Source organism: Petaurus breviceps, unplaced genomic scaffold (genome assembly GCF_028583685.1).
Source record: "Petaurus breviceps papuanus isolate PSGF00001 unplaced genomic scaffold, PetGlider_PUasm1.0 176, whole genome shotgun sequence".
Taxonomy (NCBI): Eukaryota; Metazoa; Chordata; class Mammalia; order Diprotodontia; family Petauridae; genus Petaurus; species Petaurus breviceps.
Window position 1 is genome coordinate 3,751,994 of NW_027185771.1, and position 27,182 is coordinate 3,779,175.

At 47.5% G+C, this 27,182-nt stretch overlaps 2 protein-coding genes across 3 annotated transcripts; one reads left to right on the forward strand and one right to left on the reverse strand.

Annotated features, from left to right (window-relative positions):
- Window positions 1-560: 560 nt before the first annotated feature.
- On the forward strand, window positions 561-17,382 carry LOC138159287 (5-hydroxyisourate hydrolase-like). Of its 2 annotated transcripts, none has more exons than XM_069085500.1 (4): window positions 561-1,034; window positions 1,859-1,998; window positions 3,366-3,501; window positions 17,246-17,382. In XM_069085500.1, the coding sequence occupies exons 1-4, from the start codon at window positions 984-986 to the stop codon at window positions 17,360-17,362; spliced, it is 444 nt and encodes a 147-aa protein (XP_068941601.1). In that variant the 5' UTR covers window positions 561-983; the 3' UTR covers window positions 17,363-17,382. The 2 variants fall into 2 exon arrangements, with proteins under 2 accessions (XP_068941601.1, XP_068941602.1); XM_069085501.1 differs by lacking the exon at window positions 17,246-17,382 and adding an exon at window positions 4,488-4,788 and having other exon boundaries at window positions 574-1,034.
- GAS8 (growth arrest specific 8) lies at window positions 4,928-27,182 on the reverse strand. Its single transcript, XM_069085499.1, has 11 exons — window positions 27,051-27,182; window positions 18,509-18,604; window positions 18,021-18,218; window positions 17,408-17,614; window positions 16,156-16,210; window positions 15,523-15,728; window positions 14,770-14,937; window positions 14,190-14,276; window positions 12,391-12,600; window positions 9,949-10,014; window positions 4,928-5,512 (listed from the first exon to the last, which is right to left on the reverse strand). The coding sequence occupies exons 1-11, from the start codon at window positions 27,051-27,053 to the stop codon at window positions 5,363-5,365; spliced, it is 1,446 nt and encodes a 481-aa protein (XP_068941600.1). The 5' UTR covers window positions 27,054-27,182; the 3' UTR covers window positions 4,928-5,362.

Below are 27,182 nucleotides of genomic sequence, written 5' to 3' on the forward strand. Positions count from 1 at the left end.
ATTCAGAGATTGCTTCATAGGGACAAAATCCAAGAAGAGTCAATAATGTTTTACTCCCTTCCTTAGCTTCTTTGTCCCCCCTGCCCAAAAGCTTCCCTTCTGGTCTGTTTTCGATTTCTTGTCACTCATTTTCTCCTTCCACCTCAGAAACTCTAACCTGCAGAGGAGAGAGCAACTGCTATCTGAGGGTTAGACAGCACAAGGCCTGGGTGACCACCACAGAGCGGACTTCAAGAGGGCCCATCAGAATGATCAGCTAAATGACATGTCCCAAAGGAAAGGAGAAGTGGAGGGGGAGGAGGAGGAGAAAGCCAGCCTGGCAGCTGGAGCCAGAAGGGGCCTGACTATGCCTCCTCCCCGGCCCCTCCCACTGTGCCCAGCCTGACCCAGGCAGTGGCTCTAACTGGTTGGACCACATCCTTCTCCCGGCCTTCCCATCCAGGAAGTTAGGGGAGGGGCCTGTTCCTAGTCCTTCTGGGGCCTCTCCCCAGAAGGATTTTCCTTCTGCTGGGCAAGCTTCACTCCAAGTTTCTGCCTTGGTCCACAGCTGGGTGGGTAGAACAGGGGCTCCTGCTGCCAAGATGTCCGGGGGCTGGGCAGGGGGAAGGAGGAAGAGGGACTTAGACCCAGATGGAGCGGGACATGTTAGTAATAACTCTGGGTGATGAGCCATGCTTGAGGCAGAAAACTGAAGCCCACCCACCCAAAGTTCTCTCTTCTGGGGGCACACTGGGAGTAACAAAGGAGAGGAAATGCTTTGATCTCCTGTGTGTGGGAGCCCCAGCACAAACCAGACTCTTGTCCCGCCTCTGTGGGGCCAAGCCACAGCTTAGGGGCACTGACCTCTGGCCTCTGAGCTCTTGTCCTTCGAGTGGCTGCTCAGGGCACCACCCTCTGAGCCCGGGCCTGCGGACTCAGAGCCAGCCCTGAACTGGGTAGGACCCCAGAGATCCCCCCAGAGCCTGCCTTAGGTAGCCTGTCCCATGAGTGCTCAGCGGCTTCATCTGCTCAAGACACATCTCTGTCCCACAGAGGTAAGAGGGACGTCCGGGGGCTGGCGGAGGAGAAGGCTGAGCTGATCACCATGAACCCAGTCCGAGGGCTGGCACGGGTTCGGAGCTGGAAGAAGGTTCACAGGACGGCCAGGTCTAGGCTGGCCTGCCCTTGGCCGGAGGCCCCTTTCTGTGGCTCTTCATAAACCCATCACTAAAACTTCAGCCCCGGGGCTCTGCTTCTCCCCAGGAGCAGCTCCATAAAGATCAGCCAGAAAGCACACCCGCAGCTGGCTGCCCGGTGCCTGCCATTGTCAGAGAAGGCATCCTGGGCCAGAGGGAGGCCAGGCCAGGCCAGGCTACTAGGAGGGTGGTCTCCACTTCTAATCCAGGAGGAGATCCCCTTGAGGACTGGCCCTCTGCTTACATGAGAAATAACAGTAATAGCTGCTGTTCACAAAGCCCTTCTGTGAGTTACCTCATTTGTTCCTCACAATAGCCCTGTGAAGCAGGTACTGTTATCACCCCCTTTTTACAGATGAGGAGACTGAGGCTTAGAGGTTAAGTGACTTGCTGAGGGTCCCAAAGACGGCCAATGGCAGAGTTGGGTTCCCAATCTAGATCTCTCCCGGCTCCACGTCTGACCCAGCTGTGAAGGAGAGGACTCTCTTTAGCCAGCATTTAGCAAACACTGGGCCCAAGCCCCGAGAATCACCCTATCAGGCTTCCCCAGCCTGGGAGTGTGCGCCCTGACAAGTTGGGACATTGTTTGCCTTCTAAAGCGTTGCCTAATCATCTGGGCAGGGGGTGGGGAGCAGGGGAGGGCAGTCATCCCGGCTGTTCCCTACATCCCTCCATCCCTGCAGAGCCGAGGCATGGAGGTGGTGAGCAGCCCACTGACCACACATGTACTGGACACTACCTCTGGCCTGCCAGCCCGGGGCCTCTGCCTTCGCCTCTTCAGGCTTGAAGACTGTGACCAACAATGGACCGAGCTGAGGAAAAGGTAAGGTAAAGCTTCTGCCCCAGGTGCATGGCAGGGCCTGCTCCCTGAGCACCGCTGTATGAAGAGGGGGACAGGAGGCAAAGGGCAGGAGCCATGACCAGCCCCCCTCCCCTCCTTCCTGGCTTTTATCTAGGCTCCCAGGTTGTAATGAAAAGGCCAAAGGTCTGCAGAGGTTGTAACGGGGAGGTCCTAAGTCTGATCCTCGGGTCTCTTCCTCTCTCCCCACCCAGGCAATGATCAGGCTGGGCCATCCTGGGGGGTCAGTCCTGTTCCAAGGCCGAGGCACTGCTCTTTCCTGAATCCATTTCAAGGGAGCCCTGGATTTCTCCCAAAGGGCAGCAGCAAAGGCTTAGGATCCTTGGATCCTTGGCTATGGAGCTTGGAAGGGACCTCAGAGACCCAAGCCCTCCTTTTAGAGGGGAGTCAACAAGCCCAGAGAAGTGAACTGGCCCTGAGGCAAGAAGGGGCATTACTGTTGTGTCCCTGGCCTCTCTCTATTGTTCAGGCCCCAGGATCACAGGACCCGGCTGAATCTAATTAGAGCTTACCTGGGCATGGCAGCTCTGTGCTTGAGAAAATGAAAATCTAGGGAATGGGCCTCAAGGTCCCTCCCTTCCTCCGTTTCCTTTATTTTCTTCATTGGTGAAGTCATCTATCTCCCTCTAGTGGTCATTTCTGATGACCAGCAGGAGGCCAGGCTGTCTGAAGGAGGGAAGGAGGGAAGGAGGGAGCTCCAGCTGGGCTCCCTTTCCTTGTCGCCACTATCAGGACAGCTGCAGGGGGACAGGCCACCCCCTCTGGGGACAGGGACTCAATCAGTTTTGACCCTCTGGTTCTAGACTGAGTTTAACTGTTTCAGAAAAGACAATAGTTCAGTTTGGGTCTAAAATGATTCATCATTTTTTTTGAATTGTTCGATTTGGTTCCTAGTTTATAAAAAAATTAATATTTAGGTTAGGTTTCAACAATTAAGGACTAAAGCATACATTACCATGGGGTGGGGGGGATTAGAGAAGTCACAGCTTTGCTGACGCTGGGGTGACAAGCCAAAGTCTTCCTGACATAGAAAATCACCTTATACATTGGGCCAGGGGAGCCCATGGTGAGAATCACCCTGCCACCCACACTGGGGCAGCTCTACCAGAATGCCTGCTGCAGACAATTTCCCCCAGGTGTGGCGACTGGCCTCTGCTACCTCTGCCCACTTCTCCAGGGAGCCTCTGGCTAACTCCCCAAAGTGCCGCCCCCCCTCCATCATAAGTCAGTCTGTGCCCTGCCTTCTAGAGGGACTGTGATCATTGAGGCAACCTGAGCCATGGGGGGAGCCCCTGCCTTTTCTGACCCTTCATGGTGCTTCCTTTCTCTAGTTACACCAATGTTGACGGTCGCTGCCCAGGGCTTCTAACTCCAGAACAAATGAAAGCCGGCACCTACAAGCTATTCTTTGATACCGAAGGTTACTGGAAAAAGATGGGACAAGTCAGTTTCTACCCATATGTGGAGGTAAAAGCTGATGAAGGGGAAGGAGGTGTCAGGATGAGGGGCAGAGGAGAAGGGAAGCAGTGAGACGTGGGAGTGCTGGGCTAGGATTTCCATAGCATTTACAGGTCTGCATATCTGAGCTCACCCCAGGAGGTAGGTGGTATTATTATGCCCATTTTACAGATGAAGGAACTGAGGCAGAGACTTGCCTAGGATGGCAAAGCCAGTAAGTGTCTGAGGCCAGATCTGCTGACTGATTGCAGCACCCAGCTGCCTCTGGCCCACTGGGTGATCCCCAAATCCTGGGAGCTCTCTGCTAGTCAGCTTCTACAAATATCTACACACATCACCAGTGGAGGATCGCCTGTCCTCAGTGACTTTTTCCTAAGGGTACCCAATAGGCTGCAAACCTTCCTGATGTTCTCTTGGCAGATTTTTTTTAAGTGAGAAAGCAAAAAAACATAATAAATCTGTATAATGGGCATATTAAAGCCTTTCCCCCCAGTAGTATGTGGGAATATGTAAGCATCCAAAGACCTTTGAACTCCCAGAAGAAAGGCACTGGACAGGGTGCCAAAACATAATTAGGCAGGGTGCCACCCCGCCCCCAGCCTGGAGACAGCTCGTCTACAGGCCCCTGGCCTGCTTAGGGTTAATTCTATGGACAGGAAGGCAGAGACTTCTTACTCATACTCCCCTCTTAAGGGGAGGGCCCAGCCCCCTGCTCTCCTGCCTCCAGCCATGCTGTGGCCTGCTCCACATTAACAAGGGATCATCAAAGACTAGCACTTCTCCCTCAATGTCCTGAGATACATCCAGAGTGGGGCTCCTGCTCCCTGGGTAGGCTCTGAGGAAGCAGATCAGAATTCTGGGGTTGGACTGGACCTTAAAGGTCCCACCCTCTCATTCTGGAGAAGCCCCTTTTGGTGGGTGTCTAGGGGCCTGCCTGCACCTGGGCTCACTCACCTACCTGTGTCCCGCCTGCCCACTGCTTCTCTCTCCCTCAGGTGGTTTTCACCATCACAAATGAGGCCCACAAATTCCACGTGCCCCTGCTGCTGAGTCCATTCTCCTACACCACCTACAGAGGAAGCTAGACAGCCAAGAACCAGAAAGACACGTGAGCCAGCCGGACCACCCTGCCTCACTGCCGGCTGCCAGTCCCCCTCCCCCCAGTGGCTTTCTGTCCATCATCCTAAAGCTCACTTTCTACAAGAGCCACGCAGCTCCTGCCCACCTGGTGGCTCCCCAACAAGCTGCTGTGATCACGTGACTGAAGAGATCAATAAATTCTGTGTTGACCTCTCAGCAGGGGTGATCACTCACTCCTTTGCTGCCTCCCCAGTGGTTTGAGGGCCCTCTCTGAACAAGGCTTTATGAGAAATCCCTGAAGACAGAGGCCCAAAGCGGGGCAGGCAGGTAGCTGCAGATCCAAAGGCTCCCTTTGCTAGCTCTGCCCAGGGGCAGGGGAAGAGGTTTTCAGGAGTCCCAGGAGATCTTGGGGGAGGCCACAGCCAAAGGGCATGTGACAAAAGAGGAGCAGGGAGGGTTTGGGGTGAGTCTGAGGAGGCAACCCTTATAGATACTCAGATGGGGGGCCATTTGCCAAGAAAACATTGCATAATTTCTCTCCTATACAGGGGCCCACTTTAATGTTGCCTTGTGGCAGAGCAAGGCAAAGAGACATACAAGTTAAAATTGTTCATCTGCTGATGATACAGTTTTTAAAAAATAACCGACCTTAAGTCTATGAAAAGGGGTGAGATTCAGAGCAAGCAGCTCTGGAGGCTTCAGCAGGCCTCAGCCCCTCAACCACGTGCAGCATCAGGGCCCAAAGGACGTCTGTGGCTGGGAGGGGAGGGCAGGCCACAGTTTGCCCAGGCTACGTTGGCATGGACACTAGCCCGGCAGGGCCGTGCCCCAGATTCTGTCCTATCACCGATGTCTCCAGAGGCTTGAACCCTATGTTATCCAGGGGGATGCCAAAGGCAACGAGCTTGGCTTCATAGGTTCGGAGCAAGTCATTGTGTGCCTGCAAGCAAGGAAAGGCAAGGGAAGGTCAGGCCCCCTGTGGTCCTTCTTTTATTCCTATGCTGACTTTGACTTTGTTTGGCCATTGTGGCTTTTCCTCTTTCTGTAAACATTACTCTCTGCTCTCAGTGGCTCCTCTCCCAACCTAAAAGAACCCTCCCTTGGGACAAATATGTGCCAGGAAAAATCACGTGCCTGGCCCAGTGTGACAAAGCAGGCCTCCTGTCAGCTCCTGCCCACCATGCCCCAGGCCAGAGACAGATTTCATCATGAGTCCTCTAGAGTTACCATCACATGCTGCCCTGATCCGTTAGGATGTCTCTCATCGCTTTCTGTTTTTTCCTTGGCAAAAACCATTTTTTTGTTCTTTTTTGTTTTCTTTTATGTTACCGAGGTCATCATGCAAGTTCTAACTACATCAGTTCAGACAAGTCTTTCCAAGTTTCTCTGAATTCATATTCCTCATTTTTTTTACTGCATCAATATTCTTTTTTTTTTGTTTGTTTTTGGAGGGGGGAAGGCAGGGCAATTGGGGTCCAAGTGATTTGCCCAAGGTCACACGGCTAGTAAGTATTAAGTGTCTGAGGCTGGATTTGAACTCAGGTCCTCCTGACTCCAGGGCCAGTGCTCTGTTCACTGTGCCACCTAGCTGCCCCATCAATAGTCTTCATTTTTCACTTAACAAAGACTTATTTTCTCATCCTCTCACCCTACCTCATTTAAAGAAAAAAAGAAAAACAAAACCCTTGTTTCAAAGACACTTAGTCAAGTCAAACAGACTCCATGTGTTGCCCCAAATATTCTGTTACGTTCGATCACCACAATTTGTCCATCAGTTCTCCCTTTTTTCCAGATTTTTCTTTTCTAAAAAGTGCTGCTATGAGTCCTTTTGTACATATTCGACTTTTCTTTGACCTCCTTACAGGCCTCTGCCTGGCAGTGGTTAAAGGAAATTTTTTTTAGTATTATTCCAAGCCATGTTCCAAAATGGCAGGACCAAGTCACAGCATCACCACACTTGATTACTGTTCCCATTTTCCCACAGTCCTTCCAACGTTTCTGTTTTCATCTTTTGTCACCTTTGGGTAAGAAGTGAAACTTCTGAATTGTTTCGATTTACATCCCTGTAATTCTTAGTGATTTGGGGGTATTCACTCAGCTTGCATTGCTTTTTCTGAAAATTGCCTGTTCCCAGCCTTTGATCACATTTCAACTGGGGATAGCTTGTTCTCAAAGGTAACAGAGCTAACGTTCATTTGTCAACACTCACGTGACAGGAAGTTTGAATAACTGAAATCCAGGTAATCCCAAATCCCAGTCACAGTGCTTCAACCTTCTCTCTGCTGCATTTTTTACCAGTCAAAAAACCCCACGTAGAGTTTTGTCTTATTTTTTTCCCCAGGTCTTAAGGGTGACTGGGGTGTGGGGAAAGTGAATGATGAAATGGCCAAAATGGAGGAAGACTAAGGGGAGCAGCAGTCTGCTGCTCCCTTGATGAGTCTTCCTTGGGACACGGTCTTTCCAGATTACCCCCATGCTTACCTTTGGGTTTATGTATAATGTGGCCACAAGGAATGAGACCTAAAGGTCAGAAATGTAGTGAGAACTTCTGGAAACCAGGGTAGACCTGCTGGCACTTACCTATCTCTAGGGGATGGTATGAATAAATTACATTGTTTATAGCATAAGATAACAAGAGTAACTGAAAGTAACATGGTTTGATAAACTCATATGTACACATACACCCCCCATACATACATGTATATATGTATAGATATGTTTTATATATGTATATACATATATATAACATATACACAAGTGTGTGTGTGTTTCCATAAAGGTTATAGCTCATCTTAAAAGAAGCAAAGAGCATTCCCGTGGGAGGCACAAAAGGGACAGACAGACAGCATGCCAAGGCCAAAGTGCTGGGGAATGGGTCTGGGAGATTCAACAAGGCCAGTGTTACCAGTGCTGTGCTAGGCAAGGAGGCCAGCATGACAGCAAAGACACAGGGAGGGGCTGAGAAGAGAGAAGGCCGAGACGGAGCCAGAGGTATGGGCAGCCGAGGTGGGGCGGCTGAGGTGGGAAGACAACGTGGGAAGGGGAGTGGGGACCTGCTAAGCCATGAGCCAGCAGGCGCACCCCTAATTCTGGTGGGTAAAAAGGCTGAAGTGGGCCCAGCATCTCGTCTGTTTATTCCAGCACTTTCAGACTGCGTCAGTGTGGGTAACTGCCTTCACCAGTGCAGACTGCAAGCCCTTTGTACCAAATGGTAATGGGCCTCTCTGATTGATCCCGGCTGTTCCTCACTGGGGACAAAGACTTTCTAACTCTGGGGGACCTGCCTGAGCTGGGACTCCACTGGCCAAGCCTTTTCATGCTGCCCTCGCATTCTGGTGCACATTTTAACCCATAAAAAATCCTTTAGAGTAAGTCTCATGAAAAGGTCCCAATGGACCTGGCAGGTGTCAGACAAAGCCAGAGCAGAGAAGCGACCTTGGTCACTACTCAGCCCAAGAGAATTAAACCCTTCACCTAAACTAAGTTCCTTCTGCAGGTCCCTCTGCACAGCTGCAAGGAGACAACCTTGTGTGCCTGGCATTCCCAGGGCTTAAGGCACTGACTGCTGAACAGCAGAAAGGTAGAAAAATGGTGGGCCAAATGGCAGTAGTTAAAAGCAGCTGGAGCGGCTGTATCCAATTATTCTAACAATTCTGAAAGTGTGATATGGGAAGAGAAGGCCCCAAATTTGGCTATGACCTGAGTGAGAGGGAGACCAGGACCCAGAAATCAGTGGCCAGGAAGAGAATAAAGGGTTAAGGGATGAATAAGTACCTTTTCAAAAGAAAAGTCAAAGACTAAATTAGGTCAACTAGAGGCCTGGAGACACTGGAGAGTAGATATGGTGACTACTAGCAGCAGATGGAAAACTGCAAAGAACTGGAAATCAAGGGGATGCCCATCAATTGGGGAACGGCTATACAAGTTGTGGTATATGAATGTAATGGAATACTACTGTGCTATAAGAAATGAGGATCAGATGGACTTCATAATATCCTAGAGGGACTCATATAAACTGACGCTGAGTGAGGACAGCAAATCCAGGAGAAATCTGTACCCAATTACAGACACAACATATGAGTAACGACTAACTTTGATAGACTGGGCTCCTCTCAGCAATGCAAGGTTATAAGACAACTCTAAAAGATTCATGATGAAAAGGGGTATCCACATCCAGAGAAAGCTACAGAATCTGAATGCAGACTAAAGCAAACTACCTGATCTCTCTCTTTTGTCTTTTGTTTTGTTTGTTCTTTCTCACTGTTCACTCCATTGGTTATAATCCTTCTTTGCAACTTGACTAATGTTTAATGTGAAGGTATCTGTAGAACCTATATCTGATTGCATGCCTCCATGGGGAGGAGAAGGAGGGGGAGAAAATTTGGAACTTAAGAGACTGTAGAGAGAGGGGTGGCCAGGTGGTGTAGTGAGTAAGAGCGCCGGCCCTGGTGTCAAGAGACCCGGGATCGGTTCTGGCCTCAGATACTTAACACCCACACAAAATAACTGGCCTTGTAACCTTGAGCAAGTTACTTAACCCCAACTGCTTTAAAAAAAGAAAGAGACTATAGAACAGAATGTTGTAAACTAAAAGTAAATAAATAAATAAATTAAAATTTAAACAACAGAAAAAAGAAGATGGAAAAGTTATATAGAAGTAAAAGAAAATCCAGAAATTGAAGGCAGATGCCAAAGGTCCTCAGACCAATGACAGGGATAAGCTGGAGGATCTCCTGTGGGAGCTGAATAGCCAGAAGCAGGTGCCTGTGGGATGACCCCGGATCATGTACAAAATGATCACCCCAAACCATAATTAATCAGTAAATGTCACCCAATTCAATCCAAAAAATGAAATAAAAAGCCCATTTCTGGTAAATCTCTTTTGGCAAAATGGCCTCTAGAAGGCTGCTGGCCATGGGTGAGATTCCAGTAAAACTGGTCCCTCCTCTCCAGGAGAGCAGGCAACCGTCACATAACTAGTCACATACATCCCTGAAAGGGAAGATCATGGGATATGGAGGTGAAGGGGACCTGAGGCGGTTGCCTGGTCTGGATATGTGACTTGCCCAATGTCACCCAGGTATTAAATGGCAGACCCAGGATCCATATCCAGGCCTCTGACTCCAAATCCAAGTCAGAGAACCTAAGCAAAGGGTGGTGTGGAAGGTCTGTAAGGACAGGGAACACTGAACACCCATGTGTGCTCTGGTGGGCACCAACGGCTCAGACCTAGCACTGGGTCTGGATAAGACCTGGAAGGAGGTGTGGGAAATGAGGCCGTGCCAGAATGGAAGGATCCGCCGCCTCTTCAGACTGTCGGCTTCCACTTCCCTTCTCTCTTATTTGCCCCAAAGTCCCTCAGCCTCCCCCTCTCACCTTGCAGACCCGGGCGAGCTCATACTGCAGGTCCTTGATGGTGCTGTTTTTAGATTCCAGAACATCCTGAAGAGGGAATCAAAGACTTGCTGTGAGACTTGAGTAGGAGAGCACAGAGCCCCAAACATCATGTGGTTTAAGCACTAAAGAGGAGCTCAGTCACGGGCAGGCAGTCAAGCCGACCAGGGCAGTGCCCTGGAAGCCTCTGACCACTGAATCCACTGGTCTGACAGTGAAAGGCGGTGGTGGGGTGGGGGGGGTGTCTTTCTTCCCCTAGAAAGAATGGAACTTGCTTCATACTTGTATTCCCCTCTGAGACAGGAATGTGCATGTGCCTTACATACCAGAACACACTGGTCTACTATGATTTCTGACAGTTTCCTGTGCCTGATTGGCCCTCCAGGACTCTTGGCTTTGAGAGCCTGGTGGGCTGGGAAGAGTCCTGGCAATGAGAAGAGAATAGGCTCTAGGCACCGTGGGTGAGTCTGGACAAATCATTCCACTTCAGTGTGTCTCAGAATGGTTCATCTGTCAAACGAGGACAAAACCACCACATCCGCCCCAGAGGCAGGAGATGAGTCAGCCAAGGCCTGGAGGTGCCTCAGGCCCAAGAGCCAGGTTTTCTGAGCAGAGCCTCACCGGAGGTCCCCCGCCCCCTTCCGCCCCAGCCCAGATTCCCACCACACGACACAGGACATGTTCTGTAGCACGCTGTCTCTATCGAGAGATGGATTAGGACAAAAGGTGGGAATCCATTTAGTCAGATACATTTTGTGTTGGCTCCAACAGAAACAGCTTTGATGTGCACAGGGCCTCCAAGTGCTATCATAACCAGCTCCATTCTGCTTTCTAAACATGGGAGGGGACCTGAACGGGCTCTCCACAGAGAGGAAAGTTCTCCACTTCTCTTACATTTATCCATGGCAGCTAGCCCAACGTAAAAAATTATGCAGGCTTATGCACAGTTAGGTAAAGCTTGTGCAGAGGCAGAGAGAGGCCAGCAAATAAGCCCCAGAGAATAATGATTAATATGTTGAGTTGTCCTCTGCCTTCAACACTTTTGGATGCTTCAAAGGTTCAAGGCTCAGGCCAGAGGAGAGAGCTTTGTATGTGAGCACAGGAAGATGGCAGATACCCTCCTCACTTGTAGAAAACAATGGGGGAAATTAAAGGCATCTTTCACAGTGGTGAACCCATGGAGTATTAAAGTTAAGCAAACATTCAAAGTAATCTTACGTTGAGTGACCCTAAAATGCAAGCTCTAAAGGTTATGAAGACAGAAAAGCACCTCCACAGACAGAGTGAAGGCTTCCTCTCTATTGTGGGAGACAACACAAACTCAGAAAGGTCTACAGGGAGAGGCATTGTTTTTCTGGTTCTGGACCCATCTCTGTGATAACCAACTCAAAAGCACGAGACCAAACATTGCCTGTCTCTGAATGTCAGGCACTCAGAGCAGCTGTGTCCCAACTGGAATGTGGCAGCTGGTGCTAACCTGACAGGTCACTGGGTCACTGCCTCGCTTGATTTCTGACTCCCCCAGTTCCTCCCGCAGTGGCATGGGGCTGCTCAGCAACAAGTAAGCTACAAAAGTAAGAGCAAAAGTCTCTCCCACTCAAGCCTAGAATTCCAAAGTCTGCAACCTCCTGTGGTATCACTACAGAGACCCTGCTCTGCTCCACTGGCTTTTTCTGTGAAATCCTAGGGTTGCACAGTTAAGAGTTCAGAGGAACCTTAGAACCTATCTTGTTGAACTTCTGCACCTTTTACACAGGGGAAACTGAGCCCCAGAGCCACCTAACTTTGCCCAACTAGTAGGCAGTCAAGCTGGAGTCAATCCAGGGTTTTCTTACTTTGTTAGTGAGCATACTTCTTACACCCCTTAACCAGGGACTAAAACACAGAGCAGAAGCACTGGGATCCTGATTCCTACCTGAATTATAAGAGAGATGTCATCTGCTGTCCCATTATGTGTCTAGATGTATGATCACCCCACCACACCAATATGGTACAATTAACAGTCTGTTCTCCAGAAAGAGCCTTGATCCCACCCCTCCACCCCCACTCCCAGCCCTGTCAAAAATGGCACCAGTCCGAATCTCAACAGACAGAGGGCCAGCTGACAGCTGTCTTCTCCATGCATTACTGATGTACCCAAGACCACTCCAACCACACTGGAGGCAGGATGAAAGCAGACCATCAAAGAGACTTTAAGGATCTCTCTCTCCAACCTATCATCACTTAACTGTCAGAGAGATACAGTTGGCCAAGAAGTTCCAATGGATGTGATGGGCAAAACAGTACATGGAGCAGAACCAAATCTGCAGTGAGCCCTCAAAGACAGGCCATGGTGGGTCACTGCTGGGTCCCTACATGCCCTGATCTTGTGGGAAAGCACAGCGAGTCAGGCCCTGCCAAGAAGCCCTTGTGAAGAGCCAGTACCTCCAGCTTCCGGGAGACCACCGAGAGGGCTTCGGGGTCCAGGTTGGAGGCGGAGAGGATCTCATTCAGCTGCACGTCCTTCCTCTCCAACACGTTTGAAAGGGTCATCAGCTTGCGCTCCAGGATCAGATTCTTGAAGCCAGTTTTCTGCTGTACTTCTTGGATGGCCTTTTCGAACTTGGAATAGAGATCATCTCGCTCGATTTGTACCTGGCTCAGGAGACAGGGACATGGGGAGAAACCAATTCAGCTCTCAGGGAAATTGTTCATTAACAGGACCCACAGAACGTTCATGATCAGATGGAGCGAGAATGACCTGTTTCTGTCACCTCTCCAATAATGGTGGGAGACGGCCATAGCAGAAGAGACTCATGGTTTTTAACTGTAATCACGCTAACCAAGCCTTAGATTTCATCCCAATGTTTCACAGTTGCACTCTAATCCCCCCCCTCCCCCCCACAGTGGCCAGTTTAGCTGTGGCCACTTTAGAGTGGCTTTCCCTCCCAGTTCTCACACTCTTCTTGCTTAAGTTAGGAAGACCACAAACAAGTGCTGATGGAGTGCCCGCTCTGTAACCAACGAGGCGAGTGCTAAGCACCGGGGATCCAGAGAAAGGCAAAGTGAGCCCCTGCTCTCAAGGAGCTGATGTTCTAATGGGGGAGATGACACAAAAAACTAGGCACATACAAGATAAAAGGAGATGGAAGGAATACACCAGCAGCTGGGGGGGCCTGGAAGTGTCCTCCCTATGTCTGCCGACAAAAGAAAATGCAGCCAATGTCCTGGGACATCAGCCTAATTAAGACATCGTTTCTAATTCATTCTTTGAAAAAGATATAACTATCTATATCTATTTATATCTATCTATCGATCAAGTGCTGTATTTGTGATGAATGTTAAGGAAGAACCTGTTCCTGGGGATTCTATATCAATCTCTAATTGGTTATATTCAAATGTCACAAATTTAATTAGTTTAAAAGGAAATTAATTCCCCTAGAATATCTTACAAAGCACTAATCAACCATATGTAACAGGAAACATTTCTGAAGCAAAAATTTCACAATAACATAGGAAACCATCCCCTTTCCGTAGTCCATGATGATGATTCAAGCACCATTGTGAAACAAAACATAGCCACAATTCAGGAAATTCAGAAAGGTACAGGCCAGGACAGCCTTCATCTGCCCTATATTATTATTAAATCAAATACAAAGTCATGTGGGGTAGCTAGGTGGTACAGTGAATAGAGCACTGTGGGCCCTGGAGTCAGGAGGATTTGAGTTCAAATCCAGCCTCAGACAATTGGCATTTACTAGCTATGTGATCCTGGGCAGGTCACTTAATTCCAAATGCCTCGAAAAAAAGAAAAAAAAAGTATAAAACCATGTTTGTCTATAGATTTCATTGGCTACCATCTGGATGCAGACAATTCCCAGACCTATACATCCAGCTCTGGACTCTCTCCTGAGCTCCAGGCCTGTATCACCACCTCAGACTGGATAACCCAAAGACAGCTCAAATTTAAGCTCACTATCTTTCCCTCAAGCCTTCCCTGTCTTCCTAACCTTTCTACTGCTGACCCAGGCTGATCACTTCAGCGTCCTCCTAGGCTCCTCACTCAGACTCATTGTCACCTCTCACAGAGGTGACCTCTCTCCACTCAGCAGCTAAGGGGATTTCCCTAACGTGAGGTTCCACCGTGTTGTTTAGTGATGTCCGCTGGCTCCCTGTCACCCCCCCAAGGATGCGCCAGCCATCACCCTCCCAGGGGGCCACGCGTTCCTCCCCCCCCTGCTCACCTTGATGAATCGCTGCTCCAAAACCTCATGCTCCCAATGAAGATCTTTCAATTCTTTCTCAGTGACTTTCAAACGGGCTTTTGTGCTCTGGAGAGAACACAGGGAAAGAGGCAGAAAAGGTGGTTGGGCCTCATCGGCAGCAGCACAGTATAGACTCCCAGGAGTTAGCAAGGCAAAAAATAAGCACCAGGAAGGTGAAGGTGCAGCTGAAGCCCAAGTGAGACCGCATCTGCTGGCAGCACAGCAAGGGACACCCAGACCAAGCTCGGCATCTTTGCAAGAGAAGCGCTGCAGAGGCCTTCCTCTCTTGCTCTAGACTTGCTCCCCTGAGATAATCCAGCAGGCTTCCTCACTGGCCCTACAGGGACCCCCAGGGAGAGGAGAGGGTGAGCGGGGCACCAGGAGAGCCTCACGACAGCCGGGGTCCCTGGGCTCCCCTCCCCCTCTTCATCCACGAGCTCAGAGAAGAAAGTGGGGCCGGGGCCGGTCAGGCCTCAGACGGAGCACCGACTCAGAACCACTTGTGCTCCGCTGAGCCCAGGGATGAGCCCTCACTCAGAACCCTGGGGAGCAGACTCACAACCAGCGCGTGTTTGTCCTTCTCATAGTTGATTAATTTCCTCTGGAGCTCCAGCAGCTCTTCCCGGGCCTTCTGCAGAGGATCTGCCAGCCTCTTGTTCTGGACCATCACCTCTGCCATCTCTTTTTCCAAGTGGTCTTCCTTCTTTTTCATATCCTCCATTTGCTCCTGCAGAGAAAGGAACGGGTGCATAAGGCAGCCACGGGAAGGACTGCAGAGACCCCTCAGTTTCCAGGTGGAGCATTTCTACTTAGCACCTGTACACCTTTTGGGGAAGTAACTGGTCAGAGTGTGGGAGGAAAAACAGGCTTCATCAGTGCCTCAGGGGGAAATCAACACAGCTGTGCATGGGAAAGAAAGAATCATCATAAAAACAGCTTAGAGACAGCATGGCCTAGTGTGGGGTCAAACCCAGCCTCTGACTTCTCTCCTAAGCAGCAGGCAGGTAGTGATCTGAGTTGGCAGAGCAGCACACAGGCCCTCAGAGGGACTGTAAGCACTCTGTAACCATCATCTCACGCATCCCCCCAGAGTCCACCCTGGCAGCTAGCACAGGGCCCATGAGCTCTATTCACAGCTGGAAGGCCTGAGGCTCAGAGGCCGGATGGCCTGGCCAGGACCACACAGCCAGCAGGCACTAGGGCCTATCTATCTGCAGCTGGTCGGCCGACTCCTGGTCCCCGGCCCTTCCCGTCACACACCACACTTCCCAAGGCAGACGGAGGCTCGTTCCGGGGGCAGGTGGGGGGGCACCTTGAGAGAGTTGATGAGCGCCAGGTTGTTCAGCGTTATGTCATTGTAGTAGTTCTTGATGTCGCTGAAGGCCTTCTCGTGATTCTTCATCAGGGTGTTGATCTGGCCGTTCTTCCTCTCCTCCACCTCGTGGATCTCTGTCTTCCTCCGGAGATCGAGCTCATCTCGGAGCATTTTCATCTTCTTGTCATACTTGGACTCGATCTCTGGAGGGAAACAGCACAGAGCAGTTTGGGAAGGGCAGATGAGGCACCATTGGTCCTGAATCAGGGACAATGTATCTGGATTCCAGAACGCTGGGCCCCTACCCCGTGCTCCTGCGGAGACTGGCAGTGCCGAAGGAAGCTTAGTGGGACTGCCACACTTCAGACTGGCCACAGACACCCGCAGAACAGAACTGCCCCAGGAGCCTTCACAGACAGCCGAGCAAAGGGCCAGAAGCAAGGAGAAGGGCATCGGAGGGATCCTGTCTGAATGGATTCTGTCTCACCCAGTTAGTGGGAGGAGGCAGAGCCATCTTGGAGTGGCCCTCACCCTTTTCAGCTCCCAGGACGCACACCCCTCCGGGAGGAGGCTGGGACTGTCAGTCCATTTGGCACAGCAGAGGCAGAGATGACAAGAGTGTGTACGTACCTCGCACTTGTCTCTCAAAGTCGTTCCTCATCCGAGTGATCTCCTCATCATGTTTCTGTCAAGAACAATGAACGCGTTTCAGAAGCCCCACAGACCGACAGTCCTGTGGGGCGGTCGTGCTCAGGCCGGCCAGGCACCTCTGCTGCCTGGAAAACCCCTGTGCTACAGTGAATCAGTTTCCCCTCGGTGTTACAGGAGTGGACATTATTCTGGGCACAATGATTCTGAGAACTCTCATGTTCCAAAGCTTTACTGTCCCAGGAGGGAGTAATACCTGGATTTATGATGACATTATCAAGAGCAAGCTGACTCCCATGCACACAGAAGTATATTCAACACGGCCTGTCCCTCTCACAAACTGGAAAAGAATGTCTTTACCCACAAGGTTTTCCTGAAAGCAGATGGTTCTCTGCCCCTGGCTTCTTATGTATCCCATGGTAACCTGTTTCCCATCTATTTACAAAGCAGCAGATTTCAGTTTGTCTAGCCACACCAGACCTGTGTCCTGGATTAAACAAGTTAGTGACTGCTTCCAAATCCATTTTATATCAGCATGTCACAGGATGCTGCTGAGAGGAAGCATCATGAGCTCTGGTGACAAAATGACATACATGCTATGTGAGTGGTCTTATTTTACTCCTATCTATCTGGCTGCAATGAATGACTTCTGCAGATTTTGCATTTTCAGGTTTATACACTGCTTTCCTCATGACAACTCTGTGACTCAGATAAGGAAAGCATTATTATCTCTATGTTTCAGATAAAGACTGAGCCTCTTCTTAACTCTGATTTGCCTGTTCTGGTACAGCTAAGCATCTGGGGCAGAATTAGAACCCGAGTCTCCTGCCTCTGGCTCCAGCACTCAATGCACTGGCCTGTCCAGGATCACCAATGTTAGCACAGCAGGGTGGTCCCCGTGCTGAGCGATCCTGAGGAGCTGGCAGGTTCGTGTCCAGCTCCGTGGGAAATGCCCCCTTCTCACAAAGGCCACATCCTGCATCTCCTCAAGGGCACTAGGGGCCCCTCAGAGAGACCCCCTTGCCACACAAGCATCACCCACATTCTTAATATCCTTTGATTTTTCTCTCAGGATCAGAACTGCTTCCGCTCCGAGGAGCGGCTCCCAGACACAGGCCTACTGCCGTTCCAGTTCCTCCTTATCCCCACACCATCTCAGTGCCGAGCACAGCGGGGCAGCCAGGCCTGACCCACCCGTGGCTCCTGCTGCCCAGCCCCGCCCGAGCCCACCTACCAGGCGCAGGTTCTTCACCACCACCTCGTTGGCCAGCTCCTGCTCCTTCAGCTCCACCTTGAGGCAGCGCATGTTCTTGCGCATCTCGTTCTCCTGAGTCCGGTGCTCCTTCTGCGCCAGCTTCAAGGACACAGTGCCTTCGGCTTTCATCTCTGTCAGGTTGTTCTGGTGCTCGTACAGCAAATGCTTCACTTTCTGTTTGTAAACCTAAAATAAAGCGCAGAGAAAAACACAGAGCCTATGGACTCTTTATCGCCTAGAGAGAGAGAGAAAGAGACAGAGAGATAGAGCTAGAGAGAAGAGAGAGAAAGAGAGAGAGAAGAGAGGAGAGAGAGAGAGAGAGAGAGAGAGAGAGAGAGAGAGAGAGAGAGAGAACAGGCAACACTTCTCCCCCAAAGCCCACATCCTGTCTCTTTTTTTTTTACTTTAAGAGTCCTTCTGGAAGATTCCTGGGCCACACACCACAAAAACAAGTGAGGCCCACCTTCACAAATCCCCCTCTCTCTGCATTTAAACTTCAGGCAGGTCCTGTCCAGCACCAGGGCAGATGGCCACCCAACACACCAGAGGCACTCCTGGTACCCAGAAACACACGGTCTGGACTGTCTCTCACTTTAATCTCTACTTGGTGCCTCTCCTCGGCCTCCTCCATCTCTCGGTCCTTATTCCGTAGCTCGGCCTTCTTCTCCTCCAGCTGCCTTCTCGTGATGTCCCAGAAAGTGTGAATCTTGTCTCTCTCCAGCTGAAAGTAGTTGCGTTCCTCCCTTTCCCTGTCTAGCTCCTCCCGAATTCGCATAATGTGCTCCTCCACCTGCAGAATCAAACAAGGTGGGGAGGCCAAGGAAGAACAGCAGAGATTTTCCGAATCACTGGCATGAAATATAATTAGGCTACTGTGTAGTGTAAGAACAAGAAACCAAAGCGCTGAGCAGAAATATGCTGTGCTGAGAAAGAAGGTTCGGTGTGGGGTTTAAATATTTTTGAAGGAGCTTAGTGTTGGCAACAACAAATGCACTCCGTCTTCTCGACTACCTGTCTAAAAGGTGCAAACCCTGGGTTCCCGCCTGGGGCTGGCAAGGACGGTCCAGGCCCAACTCCTACCTGCTCCTTGTTCATTTCCTCTGGTGGGACACCATCGACGATGGGTGAAGCTTTGTTTTTTCCCTTCTTTCCTCCTCCTCCCTTCTTTTTGGGTGCCTAAAATAAATGGAAAATCACAAATAAACACAGGCGGTCACACTGCTGAAGGGGTAAGTTCTGGATGATTTTATGGAGAGGCTTTCTGATATTCCACAGAGAGAGGGGAGATATCCACTTATTCATGACTCAGGAAGTCGTTCTTCCCAACAGAAACGTCCACTCCATGAAGAGTCCGCTTCTAATGCTATTTGTCGTAATATTTTGCCAACGCTGCTTACCCAATACGTCATCACATGCATGAGGTCACTGAACCAACCCAGCTTCTTTTCAGCCTGACTCTGTGCCAGGCGCTGTGCTGGGCACAATAAGGCAAACAGGGTCTGCCCTTGGAGGAGCGCACAGTCTGTTCTACAGGGAGGGCAGTATGCACACATCCCATCTCTACAAAGAGGGGCCCTGGCAGCAGGGGAACCAGAAGGGCTCTATGCAGCAAGCAACACAAGCCTGACACTGAGGGCCTCTAAGGATGCTTGGGGTGGTCAGGAGCAGAAAGGGCCATCCAGGTGAGGCAGGGAGTGCTGGCAAAGGCATGGAGGTACGAGATGGTGTGGCCACAAGAGAACCATGAAGGCTGGTGTGGCTGGATGGGGAAGGACAAACAGGGAGACCATAAAATTGGAAAGAGAAGCTGGGGCCAAGTTGTGCAGGGCTTTAAATGCTAGATAGAGGAGTTTCCATTTTATCCCAAAGAGAGTAAGGAACCATGGGAGCTTGGGGGCAGGGGAGTAATGCAGATAAACTTGTGCTTCAGGAATATCATTCTAGCCACTATGTGGAGCACGGTTTGGAGCAGGGAGAGACCCGAGGCAGGGCAGACAGGCAGGAGGCTGCTGCGATAGGCTGGGGCCAGACGCCCAAGCAGAGAGAACATTAGTAAGATCTGGCAGTGAAGTGGCTGTGGGGGATGAGGGGTGACTGAGGCTGGAAACCTCAAGAATGAGAAGTCCGGTGCGTCCTCAGCAGAGACACAGAGGTTCAGAAGTGGGGGAGTTTGGGGAAAGATAAATTCGTTCTGTTTTAGACATAATGAGCTTGACAAAGCCATGGAACATACAGCTTGAAAAATAGCTCAGGAGAAAGACTGGGACTGGAGCTGGGAGTCACCCACATTAAAATTATAATTCAATGAAAGGGAGTTGACAAGATCACAGAAAGTATGAAGAGAAAGGAGACAGGATGGCAAGGGAGAAAAGGAGAGGAGAGAAGACAAGATGAGAGAAGAGGAAGGAAAAGGAGAGGAGAAGAGAGGAAAAGAGGGGAGGGGGAAAAGAGAGAGGAGAAGAGAAGGGCAGAAGGCCTAGAACAGGGTCCTGGGATATACTCACTGCTAAGGGATGTGACACGGGTGAAAATCCAGCAAAAAAATATTAAGGAGAAGTCAGACAGGTGGAAAGAAAACCAAGAGAAACCAAGGAGGAGAGAATATCAAGGAAAGGATGGTCAACAGTGTCAAATGCAATAAAGAAGTCAGGAAGAATGAGGTTGGACTGAGGCAGAGCCACGACGGCTAGCAAGTAGCAGAAAGCAGTGCCATGAAGGGTTACTCTTCCCTCCCCCGACTCCTCTAAACCAATCTAGAAAATGAACTAGGCTGAATTCTCATGGGGAAATCCAAGACAAAGTTACAGTGGATAATTTTTCCAGCCTGGTTCAACATGACCAGATCACACCAGTGCCCAAGAGAGGGGCTGAGAACCTGGGTGAGAAGTGGTCCCATTCCCATATGAGGCAACCACAGATTCATACTGTAGGAGGTAACCACAAAGGTGACAGGTGGGAACTGATAACATTGTTGCCCAAATCCCCTTCCCACGTCACAGTTTCAGGGTGGACTGAGAAAGAGTCCTTGTCTGTCTCTCCCTTCCCCATCCTTAGGGGTCTCAGGTCCTAACCAGTATACTGAGAGACAAACAAGTTCAGCAGAAAGCAGATTCTTGTGGCTCAGAGCCCAGGAGCTGAAGAGCCCAGTCTGAAGCCTGCAGAAGAAGAACCAGAGGCAATCCAAGATCCAAGTGGGGTCTGGAAGAGTGAATCAGTAGAGTTCTCCAGCAGGCAGACCGTGGCTGAGTCCAACAGCAGTCTCTTGTTGGTAATTTGCAAAGCTGAGACAAGGGGACAGCAATCAGACTTTGCCTTGCAAGATTAGACCACTTTGGGAATACTGAAAGCTCACAGGTCCCAAGCCAGAGGTGTCCCTGAGATCCTAACATAGCATAATGTTTAACACCCCAGAAAAGCAGCAGGAGGACCAGACCTTCCCCATACCAAGTACATAGCACCAAGCCTAACATCAAGTGTGAAGTCAGGAAGCAAGGCTGGAAAATTAATAAACAAACAAAAAAGGATCCTATGATGAGATAGGATAAACTCAGAAACAGAGAATAACTCCAAAATATCCACAAGCAAAGCCTCAAAGAAAAACAGCACAGGCACAAATTCAACTAGAATTCCTGGAAGAGATAAAGCAGGAGTTTTAAAATGTTTTTATAAATGAGAGTATTAGAGGAAAAAATTGGAAAAGAAATAAGAGCCATGGAAGAAGGAACTAAAAACTGAATTAACAGCTTGGTACAACAAGTACAAAACCTTATCCAAACAACAAACTCCCTAAAAATTAAAATGGACCGAAGAGAAGCCAAAGACTTATTCTGCCAGCCTTAGTTCTGTAGGGGAGAGTGGCTGACACCTGAACCTCATCCTTATCTGAACACATCAAAAGAGGGAAGAATACACACACACAGATGGGTACAAAAATTGTTTTCACTTAATATGGAAATAGGAGAAAGATGAATTAAAGGCAAGGTAAATTAAGGGAGGGATTCAGTCTAAGAAAAAGAAACCCTATGAGTGTGTGTGTGTCTTTTGAGGTAACAAAGTATGTGAATCTGAAGGGGATGCCTATAAATCGGGGAATAGCTAAACAAGCTATGGAATATAAATGTGACAATACTATTGTGCTGTAAAAAATAATGGTAGATGGTTTCAGAGAAACTTGTGAAGACTTGCATGAACTGATGCAGAAGGAAGAGAGTGCAATCAGAAGAACAATTTATATAAAGACAGTATATACGGTAAAGACAAATAACTTTGAAAGATGTAGGAACTCTGGTCAGCACAACGACCAAGTGCATTTCCAGAGGGCTTCATGATGAAACATGTTACCCACTTCCTAACAGAGAGGTGATGGACTCAGGAGTATAGATTGAAACATTTTAAAAAATATGTTTAACACAGAAATTTGTTTTGCTTGACTATACACATTTGTAATAAGGGTTTAATTTTTCCTTTGTTCTCAGTGAGGAAGGGGTAAGCTTGTGGGAGGAGGGAGAGAAGGTAGATTTTTGCTGATGGGAAAAGTATAAAATATTTTAAAAGGAAGAATGAGGATTGGCAAAGATTAGAAAAAGAAATTATCAGATGGGCTGTGGGATGGCAGGTACACTAAGGCACTACTGTTGTTTGAGCTGGGTCCAGATTCTCTGGAAAGCATACTGAAACTATATCCTATATAGTTTATTAACTATAGAATCAACTAAATGGTGAAGAGACCAGAGACCAAGAAAGAGGGCTTATACTGTAAAACATATTTAAAACAACATATTTTGTTGAAGATCCAGAAACTGAAGGGGTGTCTACCAACAGGGAAATGAAATAAACTGTAGTATTTGAATGTAAGAGAATATATTATTTTGCTATAAGAAATGATGAAAGGGACGATTTCAGAGAAACCTGGCAAGCCCTGTATGACAGAGACTGAAGTGAACAGAACCAGGAGAACAATTTACACAATAAATGCAACACGGTAAAGACAAACAACTCTGAGAGGCTTAAGAACTTTGAGCAATGCAGTGTTACCAACTCTTAACTCCCACCTCCCAACGGAGATGGCATGGACTCACTGTACAGAATGAAACATTTGGGGGCACGGCCAGTTGGGGGGCAGGGGTTTTGCTTGTCTGTGCTTATTTGGTACAAGCTTTTAAAAAATTTATTTCTTGTTACATTTTAAGTTCCAAACTATCTCATGTCATTCTGTTTATGTAAGTGCTCATATCTGTCAGGGTATGTAATGTTCAGAATAAGAAAAATTAAGAATTTTTTTAAAAAGTGAAATTTGAGGAAAATACATTTGATTTGAGGAATAAGAGATCACTGTTAACTTTAGAAGCACATAAAGGAGACTGTATTATGATTTTAATAAGGAAGCCATTAGCAAGTGTTCATATGTCTGCTTTCCGGTTGATGATAGATTCCTTCTCAGACAGGAAGAAAACTATCTTATTCTTATAAATATAACAACAGAGCTTGAAAACCAATGAAAGGAGAGCGACTCCAGCCTTGGCCATGATAGATGGCAAATGTCTATCTAGGATCAGTGCAAAGTTTTGCTTGGGGACCTAGCAATTAGTCTACTTCCATTAATCACTACTGACTGTACTGGGAAGTGTTAATGAGCATATAAAGCTTGGTTACCAAGGCAGAAAAACTGCAAGAGAAATTTTAATAGGTCAAGGAAAAAGCAACATTAAAATGATAGAAACTGAAGGAGATAAAAAGCCCTATTTCTCCATTCCTCTTTGAGAAATTATTTTTCAAATACTATTGATGTCTTTGTTTTAATACCACATTCATTTCTAAATGTCCCTACCCAGTGAACCTTCCCTCGTAACAAAGATTTATCTCACACACACACACACACACACACACACACAGAGTTCAACAAAACCAAACAACAGCAAATGCAATACTCTCCATCTATGGTCACTCTACTTCTCCAAGGAAAGGAAATGGAGAACAACTAAGACTTAAACAGCTTCGAAGAATACCACTATGAAGAAGTTTAGAATTTGGAGGTGGATGCACTTTCTAAAGATTATCTATCTAAACATGTATCTTGTGCCCCTCCTAGACCGTAAACTCTGTAAGGGAAGAGAACCATGCCTCATCCAAACTCTGGCTCAGATCCCCTCTGGGTTCTGCTCCCCTGGCCCTAAGCTCCTTCACCCAGGACATAATAAAAGTCTGTAGACTTGTTGAATCTGAAGGAAATAACACACACCTCTAGAACGGGTGAGTTATTACCCGCAGTACAAGGCCAGAAAAACCATAGAGTTCATTAATGACTTCAATAAGAGAAGAACAGGATCCCTCATTCCTTTTATTTTTACCTGCCTTCACTGCACTCAAACACCTTCTTATGGGTCTGTCTCTTACACACCACTGGGCCTCACCTCACCTGGATTCTTGTCCCTTCCTTTGAATTTCTCATCACTTCTATCCCACTGTGGATATCAGAGTCACAGAACATCAAGCTGGAAGACCCTTGCAATTACTTCATTCAAACTCCTCATTTTAGAGTGGAGGAAATGGAGGCCAGGGATGTGACCTAATCTGCCTTAGGGTCATTCAGCTAGGATAGGAACAATGGTTTTTGATTCTGAGTCCAGTGACAAATTTTGGATGGTTTCTCCAGTACTAGGTGGTGACAGGCTCAGGGTTAGCTGATCCTCCAACCCTCACTCCGAGACACTCTTGACTCGTGAGGATCCTTCTACAGTCATCAGTGTTGAGTGTGGTAAAGTCACAGTATTGAAGAACCCAGCCCAGTCCTAAATGTCCCCTGCCCCAGAAGCAATACTACTGATAAAGAGACAGCATGACAGGGGAGTGCAGTTCTGACTTCTGGCAGGCAGGCACATGCCCCCTTGGAAAGGGACAGTTGTAAATGAGAACGGGAAAGCACACAGCAGTCTTGGGTCTTTGTCACCTCTACATAGTTTCATAGGGTTTAGAATGGGAGGTGGCTTTTAAAACCATCTAGTCCACTCCCTACTTACTTTACAGACAAGGAAACAGGTCCCAAGAAGAAAAGGAATTTGCATGATCTTGTAGAAGCAAATTCAAAATCTGAACTCTGGCCTCTGACCTCCAAATCCAATGTTCTATTCATTGGACTACACTCCCTCTTTTCTTGGACATGGCTCTTTGATTCTTTCCAAAGGTGGCAATGAGGCACAAAGGGCCCTTTGTTTAGGAAGTTCTGTTGGCAGGTAGGGAGTCCTGCTTTGGAATCAAGGGATCAGAGAATCATAGGCTTTAGAGCTCCAAGGACATGGTGCTGGGAAAGAGACAGGAAACCCAAGTTCAAATTCTGGCTCTGCTTAATTAGACGAGCTCTGTGGCTGTCCCTTACCCTCTGGGAGCCACAGGCTTCTCATTTGTAAAATGGGGACAATATGACAACCAGCTAGCTGGTACCATCGACAGAACACTGAACCTGGGGGTCAGGAAGCTCTGAGTTTTCATCTGACCTCTGACACTTCCTAGCTGTGTGACCCTGGGCCAGTCACTTAACCTTTATCCAACTCAAGTTCTTCATCGGCAAAAATGCAGATGACAATAGCTCCTACCTCCTGAGGTTGTTATGAGGATAAAATAAGCTAATACAGAGTGTGCCAAAAAAAAAAATCTTAGCTTAAAACTAAGCTGAGTTTTAAACTTTAAACTTATAACTTTTTTTGTAAAGAGCTTTGCAGATTTTAAAGATATCTTGATCTATTTCTAGATATCATTATATACATATGTATATAGCTATCTATCTAAATATATCTCTATTCTATCTAGATGTCATATTATATACACATGTATATTTATAGTTATACAGATATCCAGATGTAGAGATCGCTATTTCTATCTAGATGTCATCAGATACATGTGTATATCTATATCTACATATATCTAGATAGATATATCTGTCTCTATTTCTTTACTGAGATGTCATATTGTATAAATACGTATATCTATAGCTATATATCTTTATTAAGATGTCTATTTCTATTTAGGCATATCTACATCTATTTAGATGTCATATTACATACACATGTATATTTCTAGCTAGGTATATGGATATCTAGAGATGCATCTCTCTCTGTTTCTATCTAGATGTTATATACACATGTGTATTTATAGTTATATAGCTATCTAGATGTAGATATCTCTATTTCTATCTAGATGTCAGATACATACGTGCATATCTATAGCTAAAAATATTTGTCTCTATTTCTCTACTTAGGTGTCATATTATATAAATATGTATATCTATAGCTATATATATTAAGATATGTCTATTTCTATCTCTGTATATATCTATTTAGATGTCATTACATATATGTGTATATCTATAGCTAGGTATATGGCTATTTAGAGATATGTCTCTATGTCTCTATTTCTATCTAGATTCTATATTATGTATACATGTGTATTTATAGTTGGATATCTAGATGTAGATATCTATTTCTATCTAGATGTCATTCTATACATATGTATACATCTACATATATCCAGATATATTTGTCTCTATATTTCTACCTAGATGTCATATTATATACATATGTATATCTATAGCTATATACATATTAAGATATGTCTATTTCTCTCTAGGCATATATCTATGTAGATGTCATATTATATACATATGTATATCTATAGCTATATACATATTAAGATATGTCTATTTCTCTCTAGGCATATATCTATTTAGATATCATATTATATACATATGTATATCTATAGCTAGGTATACGGATATCTAGATTGAGATCTATAGATAAATCTCCTTCTATCTAGACAGATCTGCATCTATCCAGATGTCATATAATATGCTTACATGTGTATCTATGGCTAAAATATACATATCTGTATCTAAATATATTGATCTCTATCTCTTTATCTAGATAATCTGTACCTACCTAGATGTCACATTATCTAAGTGTGTATATCTGTGACTACGTACATCTCTATATCTAGAGATATCTCTAGAGGTCTATCTGTAGCCTGTCTCTATGTAGAAATATAGACTGATATATCCACAGACAGACATATACACATATATGTACACTCGCATGTACATACATTATATATGGACATAGACGCGTACATGCAACACACAAGTATATACATCTCTATTGTACACATGCACACACATATATACACTGTGTGTTCCCACGAGTGTTGCTATGTATATTTATATATACATGTATGTATATGTGGGATGATCATCTGTAACACAAGAATAACACAGCAGACAGTTGGGTGGCACAGAGAATAAGCCACTGGACTTGGAGTCGGAAGACCTGAATTCGAATCCAGCCTGACCTCGGCCAAGTCCCTTACTTTCTGCTAGCTTCGGTTTCCTCATCTGTAAAATGTGGGCAATGCGATCTAGAGGGTGACTACTAGCATCATCATTAACCATCGCCGCCACGGCACAAGAGCGGTGCCCTCTCCCCCGCTAGGTCACGTGGGAGGGAGAAGGCCCCGGGGTTCGAGTCCGCCTGCTCTCCTCCCCAGCTAGCTCTGGGCCTGCCCCAATTCGGGATGGGGAAGAAAGGGCGCTCTTCTCTCCCTCTTCTCCCCGCTCTTTCTCCCCCACCCCCATCCTCACCATCTTGCTTCCGAATCGGCCCCCCCGCGATCACACACGCGCAAACTCCGCCGCGGCCCTCAGGTCCCGGAGCCTGGGAAATGAATTCCGTCTCCTAGCAACCGCCTCCGGATCTCCCTCCGAGATCTCGCC

Bases quoted from the DNA above. Each gene is read 5' to 3' on its own strand.
- LOC138159287 (XM_069085500.1), top strand. From the start codon at position 984: ATGAGTGCTCAGCGGCTTCATCTGCTCAAGACACATCTCTGTCCCACA. The intron at 1,035-1,858 runs GTAAGAGGGACG...CCATCCCTGCAG, and splicing joins CACATCTCTGTCCCACAGAG to AGCCGAGGCATGGAGGTGGT. The intron at 3,502-17,245 runs GTAAAAGCTGAT...TTTTTCTCTCAG, and splicing joins GTTTCTACCCATATGTGGAG to GATCAGAACTGCTTCCGCTC.
- GAS8 (XM_069085499.1), bottom strand. The intron at 18,219-18,508 runs GTAGGAGTTGGG...TTGATTCTGCAG, and splicing joins AGGAAATGAACAAGGAGCAG to GTGGAGGAGCACATTATGCG. The intron at 17,615-18,020 runs GTGAGAGACAGT...GCTTTATTTTAG, and splicing joins GGCACCAAGTAGAGATTAAA to GTTTACAAACAGAAAGTGAA.